At 44.4% G+C, this 13,291-nt stretch overlaps 1 protein-coding gene across 3 annotated transcripts in view; it reads left to right on the forward strand.

Annotated features, from left to right (window-relative positions):
* TSEN2 (tRNA splicing endonuclease subunit 2) overlaps positions 1-11,678 on the forward strand; it is a 40,653-nt gene extending 28,975 nt beyond the window's left edge. For all 3 annotated transcript variants that reach the window (XM_087431527.1, XM_004443154.3, XM_087431528.1), the window contains 5 exons: positions 154-292; positions 8,252-8,288; positions 8,879-8,990; positions 10,131-10,220; positions 11,258-11,678. In XM_087431527.1, coding sequence (XP_087287653.1) covers positions 154-292; positions 8,252-8,288; positions 8,879-8,990; positions 10,131-10,220; positions 11,258-11,317 — 438 coding nt within the window. In that variant the 3' untranslated portion in view covers positions 11,318-11,678. The remainder of the gene's footprint in view (positions 1-153; positions 293-8,251; positions 8,289-8,878; positions 8,991-10,130; positions 10,221-11,257) is intronic.
* Positions 11,679-13,291: the final 1,613 nt, after the last annotated feature.

Raw genomic sequence — 13,291 nt, forward strand, 5'->3', positions numbered from 1 at the left:
TTGGTCTTCTCGTTAAATACCCCGTCATGGGTGCAATGTGTGTTTTATTCACTGCTTCCGCTCCGCACTTCATATAGACATTGATTCACTGGTTGAATGATGAGTGGATACAAACATGATAACTCCTTTTTTTCTTTTTTTCAATCACTTTAGGAACCTTTAACAATCATGCAACTCTGGAAAGCTTTCACCGTAATTCAGCCCGCATTCAGGACTACGTACATGGCGTACCATTACTTCCGAAGCAAGGGCTGGGTGCCCAAAGTGGGACTTAAGTACGGAACAGATTTGCGTAAGTAATCTCGGCTTGGTAGGTGTGAGAACCAGGGTTTACGTCAGATCCTGGGCTGGAAATTGAACTGGTACTATGTGCTGTTGCTGATTTTTTCTAAGATGATGTCCTCCTTCTGGCTTAGATAAGAATATGTGGGTTGGGGTGGAGGGTGTGTCCAGAAAGAGTGAAAAGTCAGTCCAGGAGAAGAGCCGGGGAGCAGAAGCCTGCCACCAACCTTAGAAAGAGTTCCACAGCACCCACCCCCCACCACTCACTAACCCTGTGATTGTGTGATGTGGGGCAGTCCCCTGTCCTCTGGGCCTCAATTGCCTCGTCTAGCAAGTGAGAGTAATCATATAATTGTAATAATAATCACAGCTGTCATTTATTAAGCACTTCTGTGTGCCAAGCGTAGTACTGTGTGTTTTATATTTATTATCTCACTTACTCCTGACCGCAGTCCTATGCAGTGGATACTCTTATTATCCTCATTTTTTCTGATAGGGAGACTACAGTTTTGAGAGAATGGGTCATTTACCCCTAGTAGTTTCCAGAGCCAGTAACCTATAGAGTTGGGCTTTGAATTCTGGAGCCCAGGCTTTTAGAAACTTCTACACAGTACTGCCACCCCAATCTTTACTTGAAGTAAGGAGTGTGGACCAGGTGAGCGCCTCATTGAACAAATAATTACTGAGGGTCTCCTGTGGGCCAAGTCTTGTTAGTGCCAAGAATACAGAGGTGAACAAGATGATGGAGCTGCTTACATTCTGGTGGGGGAGACAAACAGGCAAACAAACAAATATGTAAGGTAATGTCAGGGACTGTTAAATACTAAGAAAAATTAAGGAGAGTAAAGGAATTTAGGGTGATTAGGAAAGAACTTTCTGAAAAGATATGACCCCCCCAAAAAACCAAACAAACAAAAGAGTGTGACCACAGTGACGGAACGGGTCACTTGAGAATCTGGGGATTCTGGACACTGGAGGCACAGTGTGAACAGCAAGTGCAAAGGCCCTGAGGCAGGAACAAGCTCAGCAAGTCTCAGGAACAGCACAGACAGTGTGTCTAGAACTTAGAGATCCCAGGAGTAGAGTGACATGAGGTGATGTCTGAGAGTCAGGCTGGGGCAGATCATGTTGGGACTGGCAAAGACTTTGGATGTTATTCTGGTGATTGGAAGTCTTGGGAGAATTTGAGCAAAAGAGTGACTTAAATTTAATGACTTAATTTAGCAGGACCCTCCGTCTGCTTTCTTACTAATAGACTGTAGCGGGGCAAAAATGGAAACAGAGTGGCTGGTTAGGGAGGCTGAGCCCGACCAGCCCTGCAGACAGAATGGATGTAGGATTTGCGAGTAAGAGAGGAATCAGGGATAATGCCTAGATATTTGGATTCATGTTTTTGGCGTATTACGTAAGTGCAGTGGAGATATTGTGAAGATGGACGATTCTGGAGCACAGGAGAGCCTTGAGATATCAATTTGGAGTTGTTATGTAAGTGGCACTTAAAGCCACAGGCCCGGGTGAGTGACCATAGATCCTTGCGATCCCTTCCAGCACTAGTGTCTCTCCTTTGACAAGTCCCTGAAACTCACTTTCCACGTCTGCCAAGTGAGGGTGCTTCCTGGATGCGTTTTGGAATTGTTTGTGAAGTTCAAACAAAAATTTCAACATATTTGAGAGGCCTTCTAAGAAGTCATGGCCCTTGAGGTCTTTTGAGCTCTGTCACATACTTGCCCCCTGTATTTTTGAGCCTTTTTAAATACCCAAAGAAAGCCAATTGAATCTTTTAAATCTTTAAATGCTCTAAAATTGAGTATGCTTCACCTAAAACCATAGGATGGTCTTCAGGGGGCCCCAGCACCCCGTGAAATTTTATTCAAATACCGTGTTTTTAGATTGAAGCATTTTTCTGGGTCAAGAGTCATCGCTTTCATTAAACTCTCAAAGAGGGTGAGCAATCCAAAATAAAGCTTAAGGATTGCCCATCCTCTCAGATAAATGGTTTCTGTTGTTCCTTCCATGTGTGAATTTCAGGTCCAGATATCCTAACTCAGGTTACCGCACGAATGATCAGGATTAGCTGGAGATGAGTTTGCTAGGTTTCCAGATAGTTGTGTTGGCCAAGGGTCGCGTTGTTTAATGAAGTGATGTGCCCGTTCCATTTTTCTTGATTGCCTTCCTGCCCTGGTCTCCTTTTCATGCTCCTGTGAGAAGGGCCACTCGGTGTACATGCTTGGCAGGTCTTCTCCGACTTGCTCATTATATGGGTGAAATTGGGGTAGAATTTTCCGGTGGACAGGGCTATAGTGGTGCATTAAGAGGGGGCACGGGGTGACAGAAAGAGCTCCTGGGGTTCACAGCCGGTTCTACCTCTTACTGCCTGTGTGCCCTCAGGCAAGTTACTTCATCTCTCTAAGCTTCTGTTTGCTCATCGTGTAACATGGAAAACATCATCTTATTTATAAAGCAACATTCTTCTTGGTGACACAGATAATCCATAATCAATCTGTAAATCAAAATTGGGGTGTTTATTATGAGCCAGGTTTGAGGACTATAGCCTGGGGCCTTCCTTCCCCAAGGAAGGAAGGGCACCGAAGAAGTGGGATGTACAGAGTAGTTACATACCATCTTGGAACAAAGAGCATACATCGCATATGACAGGAATATGTCTTTTACTGCTGTCATGCGATGCTGAGCTGGCACAGTGGGTCGGTGGTCAGCAGGTCAGTGTCACAAGGTGACACATCAGGTCAATGATTAATCTTTAATTTCCAGGAAGAGATGCGTATCCTTAAAGAAATGCTGATATGGGGGGAAGCTACATCCCTATCTTTAATGGCACCATTCTTGTCTTTGGGACATAATAAATATGTAAAGCAGATGTATGATGCATGCTCAACAGGCCACGTCAGGCCCTTTTGGAAAAGCAGAATCAGGCCGAATTAATTTTACACCACATGGCTTCCTCATATACTCCAATATATCCTATTGCTTTTCATTTATTTATCATTCTTTGTAAAAAAAAAAAAATAAAAAGTTGCAGGGGAAAGGAGCTTTTTTTGAGTGCCTTCTAAGCATACCTTGTCTCACGTATTTTCAGTACTCATGCCATATTTGTGGATAATGAGTAGAGAGAACTTTCCTAATTTAAAAATAAATTGCCTTATGAGGGTGGATGAAAAGATAGACAGATGGACAGATTTTTTTTTTAAAGAAAAAAATAAATCAATTGCTATTTCCCAGTTCCCTGGAGGCTGTCATGCATTTCAAACTGCTTGTATAATTAACACGAGACGAGGTCTCTGGCTTCACATTTCCTGCTTTAGCAACGGTGCACGAGCAGGGCTAGCCTGGGATGAGAGGAATGGCTTCCTAAACTTGACCTCTTCTCCAGGCATGGCTTCGAGGTGCCTTCTGGTTTTTAACAGTCATTTTCATTTGGAAGGCCAGTGACCTAATCACATGTACCCGGAACTGCCAGCACAGGTTAGACCCAGGACAGTGTGTCTTAATTGTTTCTGCTTGCAGAGGTAATGACTCATGACAAAGGGTCCTTGTGACATTCACATCTTATGAGGGAAACTCTTCCCTTGAATAAAGCTTGTCAATCAAATTTCATTCCAGGAGCAGTCTTTGGAACAAGTGATAAGGATCTCAGATCAAGTGCAGCTGCCCAGCTAGTTGACCTTGATCACCTACTGGTGAAAACCAGACTAGAAACCAAGTGGGAGCCTTTGCTCACATTCCCCCCTCTGAAAGCTCCCGGGGCTGCTGGCTCCTGTGGCCACCCCTTCCTTGGTGCTTTTCTTCTCGTCTTATTTCATCTCCACACTCCTGTGAGGCATGTGGTATTTGCCTCCTTGTATAGCTGAGGAAACTGAGGTTTAGAAGGACCAGGGAAGTTCCCTAGGGGCCCACAGCCGGTAAATACAGCGGTCAGGGCTGTCTGGGTCCGAGCTCCCTGTCCTTCCCACTACGCCTGACGTTGCCAGCCAGCCAGCTGGCGGGTTGATATTTTTGTCTTACATGCAGTTACTGGTTGATTTGACTTGGTTTGACCCAAAAGTCTAGTTACTCCTGAGCCTCCTTCCCAGCCACTCGTTTTGGATTCACATTGACTGTGTGGTCATGTGATTTCTCAGCTCCCTGCAAATTATAAGTCACAAAGCAAGTGGAATGGTGGGAGCTGTTAGAAGCCAGCAGAGTTGCAGAATTTCCAGAGCCGAAAGGAACGGTCTCCAGTTATGACATCCAGCCCAGAGACCAATAACCCGTTCTGCCCTGGGGAGAGGTGTCAGAGCAGCTCTGTACTCATCACAGAACAAGGTGCTTCTTCCCATCTCCCTCTGGTTCTTTCCTAAACCACACTCTTGGCTTCTAATCAAACTTTTTCAGTATTTTCTTTAACATTTTCCACACATAATCCATTAGTATTTCTGCATGCAGCTCTTAATAAGGACATTCTCCTACATAGTTACAAGACCTAGGAAAAATTAGAATTATTCATTAATATTATCTAAATATCTAGTCCATATTTAAATTTTCCCAGGTGTCTCCAGAAGGTTTTCTGTGACTGTCTTGTTTTGATTTTTTGATACAGACTCCAGTCAAGGTTCATTTGTCACATTTGGTTGTGTGTCTGTCTTAGTTTCCTAGGGCTGCCATAAGAAATTACCACAGACTAGTGGGTAAAGCAACAGAAACTTATTCTCTCACAGTTCTAGAGGCCACAAGTCTGAAATCAAGGTGTCAGCGGGGCCATGCTCCCTCCAGAGGCTCTAGGGGCGAATCTCCCTCGCCTCTTCCAGCTTCTAGTGGCGCCAGGCTTTCCTTGGCTTGTGGCTGCATCACTCCAGTCTCTGCAAAGCTCTTTTTTCCACATGAAGCCACATTCACAGATTCCAGGGATTGGAACATGGGCATCCTTTTTGGGGCCACCGTTCAGCCCACTGCAGCCTCTTTGGTCTTTTAATGTAAAACAATCCCTCTGCCTTCTTGTTTGCTTTGTTTTTCGTGACATGGACTTCTTTTGAAGAGTCCTGTAGGATGTCCTGTGTTGTAGATATGTCCAATTGTTTCCTCACGATTAGACTCAGGTTCATCATTTTTTGGCATACGGAGGTGATATGTGTACTTTGCCACAGCATGATGTCAGGTTGTCCTACTATTGGTGATACTAAGTTTGGTCATTTGGCTAAGTGGCTATAGTCAGATGTCTGTTGTAAAATTACATTTTTCCTTTTGTAATTAACAAGTAATTTATAGGGTGAGACTGAATATCTGATTTTCCAATAATTGTAATGGTTGCCTGAATTAATTATTGCACTAAGCATCATTTTCTAATTCTTTCGTTCCTCCATGTGTCATTTCTGGCATTCATCTGTAAGAAAGAGCTTTCTTGGGGCCAGCCCGCTGGTGTAGCACTTAAGTTCGCTCACTCCGCTTTGGCGTCCCGGGGTTCACTGGTTCAGATCCTGGGTATGGACCTACCCACTGCTCATCAAGCCATGCTGAGGCGGCATCCCACGTAGAGCAACTATAGAAGGATGCACAACTATGACATACAGCTATCTACTAGGGCTTTGGGGAGAAAAAGGGGAAAAAAGGAGGAAGATTGGCAACAGATTTTAGCTCAGGGCCAATCTTCCTCAAAAAAGGAGGTTTCTTTTCCCCGTTCTTTCAGACATTTTTTTTTTTTCTCTTTGTGAGGAAGATCAGCCCTGAGCTAACATCTGGCGCCAGTCCTCCTCTTTTTGCCAAGGAGGATTGGCCCTGGGCTAACATCCGTGCCCATCTTCCTCTACTTCATATGGGACGCCGCCACAGCATGCCTTAATAAGCAGTGCGTCGGTCCGTGCCTGGGATCCGAACCCGCGAACCCTCGGCTGCAGAAGTGGAGTGCGCACACTTAACCGCTACGCCACTGGACTAGCCCCTTTCAGACTTCATTTTTAAATGCCCGGTATTTCTTAGACTTCTGAAGCTTTCATCTTTCTGCTTGGGAGGCATTTTTCTAAAATGATTTCATTTTTCCCTCTGGATACACTGTCGTCATTGTAATTACTGTGATTGTAGGTAACTTTTTGAGCACTTCCTTTATGCCAGCCACTCTGCCAGTACCTCTACCCTCATTGTTATCCTCATTTTTCGTGATAAGGAGGTTGAAACACAGGGTATCCTCATGTGGTCTTGGCACTGCTGAGACTTGAACTCGGATCTGTCTGATGCCAGTGTTCATGCTTTTAACTTCTAAGCTACACTGCCATCATCACCAGTCATCTGAAATGACCGCACTTGTGGTGGGAGCTGCTTTCAAGCTGTGCAATGTTCCAGATGCATATTAGATTAAAGGTGTGTAATTGATCATAGATAATGGCATTTGAGGGCTAGCAAAGATCTTAATTTCCCCTCATGTCTTCATTTTATAATTTTGGAAACTGAGGCTCAGAGAAGTTAATAACTTGCTTAAAGTCACGCAGCTAAGAGTGGCAGAGATTGGGCAGGAAACAAACTTCCTGAATTCCATTTCATTCCAGTATGTGGTTTCCTCCCACTGTACCACATCTCAAAAAGTTGAGAATTGTATGTTTGGATATTTACTCAGATTTGTGCCCTTACACAGTGAATTTGAGCTGACTTGCCAAATACTTTAAATACAATTTAAATAGGAAATGTAAAAAGGAAATGTGCCCATGGAAAATGTAGACTAGGTGAAGGGTTACTGTATTGTCCGTGGGATCCTGCGCTGTCACTAACCTCATGCTGCAAACTTGGTTCTGAGCTTCCTGAGCCAAAGGGAAACATGATTGGCTACAGGATTGATATGGGCAAAAAGGAAAATTCTGTCAGTTCCTCAAAGGAAACAAAGCTTTTTGGCATTGGTTTTTGCACAGGAGACAGCCAAGAGCTTACAGATTTAATTACGTGTTTGTTAAGGTAATTCCTATAGTTGTAGTTACATATAAACCCCAAATCTCAGGGGCTTAATAGTAGAAGTTAATTTTAGTTCATGTAAAATCCAAAACTGGTGTCTCTGAGTGGTGGGCAGACCAACTTGCAAAGGTGCTTCAGGAGGCCAGGCTTCTTCCCTGTGGCTCCACAGTCTTCAACACGAGGCTTTCAAGGTCACCTTCAAAAGAAACGAGCACAGGCTTGGTACACGGGAGAGTTGGATGGCCAGCCTGGAAGTGCCACGTGACACACAGCCGTGCCCGGCTGCTTGGGAGACAGAGACACAGTCTGGCCACATGCTGGGGAGAGAAGCCCTGGGTTTATGAATAGCTAGCCCTCCCTGCCACCACCTGTGTGCCTCTGAAGGGTTCCCTGTCAGCTGGAGTCCACATGGCCGAGTCCCTGGCCCCAGGCTCCTTCGCCGGGCAGCAGCTCTTGACCTCCGCAGATTGAATTGACCCCACCTCCTTAAGTCCCCAACAGTAGGACAGACCCATCTCCAGATAGCATGATGGCTGTGTGACTTTTTTCCCAATAGACTTGGAATTTCTTAAAAATAGGCATGAGTCTTATTTATCTCTAGCACCAACACCTAATGTGGTGCCCGGCCATCATAGCTCACACACTTTCAATTACATTGATTTGAAATGAATAACAAAATGTTGATCCACATTACACAAACCTCACACTCTTGATATAATTTCACACTCTCATCTGGAGAGTTTAAGATAAGAGGCAAGACAAGAATCTCTGTACTTGACTTTGGGACTCATTTGTGGGGCTGGGGTGGGACGAGAGTGTTAGGGTCTTGGCAACAGATTTGCTTTACTAATTGCATTTTGTTCCAGGGAAAACAGTTTGGGTTTTAAAAATAGACCACGGGGCATACTGCATACAGATACAGATGCCCACATACAGATAATTGGGTGTTTATGTCACTTTGGAGAAGAAAAAACTGAAATAATACGGTAAGCTTTTGATTTTGAGTGATTATACATTTTCTTTCTTTTTTTTTCCTTTGCAGTGCTGTATCGAAAAGGCCCTCCGTTTTACCACGCAAGGTTTGGAGTGATTGTTAAATAAGTTAATGGCTTAAAGGGACACAAGGAAATTTCTGGCCTTCACTTTAATTTTCAGTGCCACAGAAACAATTAGAGTCATGCTCCTCTTGGCCTGATGGGGATAGATCCTATATGTCTCTGCCTTAGACACCAACATTGTTATACTATATGTAAAATAATAAGTAGATTATGATAATCTGTGTTAATATTAAACACTGAGTTAATCTATGTGGTAATTGTTAATCTTAATATCATCAAGTGTTAGTATCTGAACAGTTGAGTCTTAATATCATCAAGTGTTAGTATCTAAACAGTTGAGTGAATTCATAGCTTTCCTATTGGGAGAAATATTTCTACTCCTTTCCTGTAAGTGTTGAAATCAGCCTGAAAATTTGTAACGTAAAATGTGAGTTTTTCATTAATATTTGCTCAGTGGCAATAGAGGGGAATTTAGGATCAGATGATGTATATTTTATTTTCTGTATCTTTGTTCTTGGTAAGACAAACCGTATTCTTTTTATCTGTGCTTTTATTCCCGCTTTCATTGATGTCATGCTTTTTTTTTAAAGTGCTCTTTGTGTGTTTTCCAGTTACTCTGTCATTATTGAGTTAGTCGACGACCATTTTGAGGGCTCTCTTCGCAGACCTTTCAGTTGGAAGTCACTGGCCGCCTTGAGCAGAGTTTCGGTTAATGTGTCCAAGGTAACACATCATCTTTGGCATTCAGGTGTTGCTTAAATGGTTGGATTTTTTTTTGTTAAATGTAGTAGAATGAGAAAAGTCATTTGTAGGAACGTCCAAGTTCCTACCAGTGAAGTTTGGAAGGTTGAGCTAGAAGCTGTCCTCCTTCACGCCCGCTCCCACCACCAAGTGGTGCTAAGCCCCAGGAATTGAGCTTTGAAGTTTCCTGTAGTGATTGATGTAGGTGGGCATTGCCTTCCTGCCCAGGGGGGCCGCCGGTAAGCACAGCCAGCGCATGCTCAGAATTCCCTCAAACACATCCAGAAGGAGTCAAAACATTGACACATTTCTTTTCAACGTTAGCAGATCTCTTGAGAGAGGAAGGGGATTAATGTTTATCGCTAAACACTTTACATGTTTTCTTAGCACCCTGTTATCCTCATCCTAAGGGTGAGGAATCAGAGGATCAGAAATGTGCAGTCACAGACTGATGATCATGCAGCTCATAAGCAGAGCTGAGATTCAGACCCAGAGCCATCTGACTTCTAGCTTGTGTTCCACTGTATCCTGCTGCCATCAAGATGGGAGGGAAGTTTCGTCTTATACCAGGATGATTAGGAATGAAAGCTTTGTGTGTTCTCTGTTATTCAGTGATTTGCTAACTGGAAACAGATTGTGGGCCCCTGCAACTCTGTCCTACTGCTGCTGGAGGCGTGGTGGGAGGGGAGGCCAGAAGGCCCAGCAGGGGCCAGATGACAACTGTCTTGAGGGCAGGTTAAGTTGCTTAGGCTCTAGCCTGTAAAAAGTAGCTTTGTCCTATAGAAATAGGGAGTGTGTACTCTTTCTAGTATTTTTATGCCCATTTTATGGGATTTGTCGCATATATTTAATATTTTGAATGCTATGTTTATAATCAGTATATCTACTTGATTTGCTTTCTCTTGCCACATCAGCAATGATAAATGGCAGGTCCTTAGTCTAGAACACGAGCCCAGTTAGGACGGTCCCAGGAGGAAACCGACGTGCCTTGTGAGTTTGCACTCTGTGATGTTTCCAGGAGCACTCAGGGAGGGGGAGTAAAGACTGCCTGCATTTCCTGCTGACACACCCAGATTTGTATTATTTTGTGGGATATGGAGATTGTTTTTCATTTCTCAATAGGAACTTATGCTGTGCTATTTGATTAAACCCTCTGCCATGACTGACAAAGAAATGGAGTCACCAGAATGTATGAAAAGAATTAAAGTTCAGGTGAGTGAACTCAGAGACAGATTCACATCATCCCAAATATTCTGTCCATCATACTGAACCCTCTGGGACACATGGTCCCAAGAGAAGAAATGAGAATAAGCTCACCTTGGTACAGGCAGCCCTCTCGGGCCCTTCCCCCGCTGAACCCACTCCCACTCCCCCTTTATTCCTGCTGCTTCTGTCCCTGTGACGTCGTCTGGTTGCCATCCCCACCACGCAGCTGAAACTGCTCTCACAAATGGCCTGGGACCTCGCAGCCACGCCCTCTCCTGGGTCTCATTCCCAGAGACTAGAAGGGTCGCCGTTGACTCCCTTCCTCCCTGAACTTCTCGTCTGGCTTCTGGGATGCTGTGTTGAGCCTAGTCTCCCCCGGTCTTCCTGGCGGATTTTTCTCTGCCAGGGCGGCCAAGTTCATCGTCCAGCCCCTCCGTGTTAATATTTCCGCCCCTCACCCTGTCCTTGACTCTTCCCCCACATCCAGCACGTCGTTGTTTCTCTTCATCCCTAACGTCTCACTCTTCTTCCTTGTTCGCACCGCCCCGTCCCACTACAAACCTGATGGCCACTCTCCAAGGCCCCAGTGCCTCACCCCGCAATTCGGCCTGCTCGTCCCCACCAGGTTAGCTTTTCATAAAACGCCAGTCCAGATCCACATCTCCCGTGTCAGTGCTGACCTAGATGGACCAGCGCCATCTTAGACCCTGGGGTTAAATAAACCTAAGACATCTTAGGCTCTGGGGTTAAATACAGGCTTTCTTACTGGCACTCCTGATCATGAAATGTGCTCTAGAACACCACAGCTGAGGCAGGTTTCACGTTACAGTCTGTGTGTGATTACGGTAGATGCTGTTTGCACGTGAGGTTTGTGTTGCTATATTCACGTTTTCTTCACAAGCTTCGGTTACAAGGGATGGGAGCGGGTGTTGTCATTGTATAAACAGCTCTTTGAGCAGTGTAGCTGCAGTGTCATATGCCTGGCGTGTTCTTTCATTTCTGTGTGTGAAATTCAGTCGCCTTTTTGTTTGGATCCGCTACAGGAGGTGATTCTAAGCCGTTGGGTTTCTTCGCGCGAGAGGAGTGACCCAGAAGAACTCTGACAGTTCTGCCCCTGATTTCACCAGTGGATACTTCCTGAGTCTCCCATGAGAAGCCACGTTTAGGGCGAGGTCAAGAGTCCTTTTATTGTAATTGCCCAATAATTTAAAAGTTTTCCAGGGCCTGGGGCTCCCAGCACCAGAAAACTGTTAGTGTTTTAAAAGATACCATTAGCCAGGGGAAAAAGAAGAGCCCTGAGCTGGACTTGCGATCCTGTCCTTGAATCTGTCCCTGACTCTGCTTGACCCTGAGCTTCTCTCCTGTGGGCCTCCGTCTGTGTCCTCATCCGTCCACCCAGGACGCTGGACTAAATGAGTCCCAAGAGGACTCTTTCAGCAACAATGAAATTCTGTTATTCTCTGATTTTGCCTGAAAATGATAGCAGTTTACATTTATGCGGCACGCCACAGTTTCCAAAGCATTTTGGTACATATGCGTCTCTTGTTACCCATATCCAGTCCATTCCTGAAAGAGTGCAGAGAGCAGATTTTGGGCCTGCAGGACCCTATGTTCCATTATTTTAAATGGAAAAAATAATTTGTCTCAGCTTGTCCAAGAACTTCAACCCATCACTCAAACACTTACAAATCCATTTAATATCTACCAAGGATTTCTGTATCAGAGAGAGCACTTAAAACATCAATTACCAATTATTTATTTCTCAGTGACCTCAGTGGTGGGCATGTTTGTGTATAATGCACAACAATATTGTACAACATTAGATAAAAATTGCGTCTTCAGTGAACGTGTTATAAAAATATGTGGAGAAATAACGTAAGAAGATGCATAATGAACGTAACTAACATTTAGTAAAACACAGGAAACAAAGCCTTTTTTAATTGGTTAGATATCAATGAAGAGTTGACTGAGGGGCTGTGTTTGCATACAAGAGGAGGGGATGGACGGAGGACATGGTGGCAGGGGAAGACAAGCAAGAGGGGCCCGTGACATTATGAGGGAAACAAGTGTCAGAGGTTCATCCAGTGTCCCAATCAAAGGCATGCAGACAGTCTTTTCCTCGGCAGCCAAGACTCCAGAGGTGGATGGCTAAACTATCCCTAAAAGCTGCGAGATGAAAAAACCAAAATGGGCATCGTTTGCGTTCCCTTGATGCGTGATCGTAGAGCTCCTGATAGCCTAAGATTCTGCTTATAGACGTGTGTTTTAACACGGTGCTTCTGTTCACGTCATGATCCTGTTCTCTTGCGACAAAATCATTATGTTTGCGTGATCTACATTTTAAATATTTGACGCTCAAATAGTGGAGCTCCTCTTCCTCCCCTGCCTCAGACCAATAATGACCATTGGTTTGAAAGAGCTTCTTAGCAGTAAGTTGTTTGCTCTTCATTAGTGATGCTAATAGTTCTTCAGCGTGTTTACTGTCCACTTTGCTTACCCCAGGCTCCTTAGCAAAGTAAAAGACTTTGTTTTGAATCACCACCTTCTCAAAACCTTTGAAAGTCAGCAAAAAATTTCAGGAGCCATTTCTTCCCTTTTTCATTCATTGTTTGTGGTGACACTTTCCAAGCCTAATCAGTGCATCCACTGCCTTTGTGGTAAAAACTCTTCCATGAATCCTCCTCAAAGTTCTGTCGTTCTGTCAGCACTCCACATAAAGTACTTTGTCGTCAGCTAATATGCCTTGCAGGTCGTGGTGACTCTGTGGTATCAAGACTACAATAAAGATGCAGAAAAACCACAAGACTGCACAGATATTACTTTTAACTGAAGGCTCTAGAAGAATGTCTAAAAGCATTATCTTTAGTCAAAGAAGCCTTGTATCAGAGGTTTTCCTTCTTCACATATAGGGTTTGCACACCATGTAGCAGGCCGTGCACTCTGCAGCGCTACCCGAGGGCCAGGGTTCTGGAGTGATACGCCAGCACAGGCTTTGGTTTACATCAGTCACCCTCACAGCTTCCAGCTGAAAGCAGTATTAGCTTATCTGTGGACTTAGGTCCTGGCTCCTTTTTCTT

This window comes from Ceratotherium simum, chromosome 5 (assembly GCF_057802395.1).
Source record: "Ceratotherium simum simum isolate JZ-2026a chromosome 5, ASM5780239v1, whole genome shotgun sequence".
NCBI classification, from domain to species: Eukaryota; Metazoa; Chordata; class Mammalia; order Perissodactyla; family Rhinocerotidae; genus Ceratotherium; species Ceratotherium simum.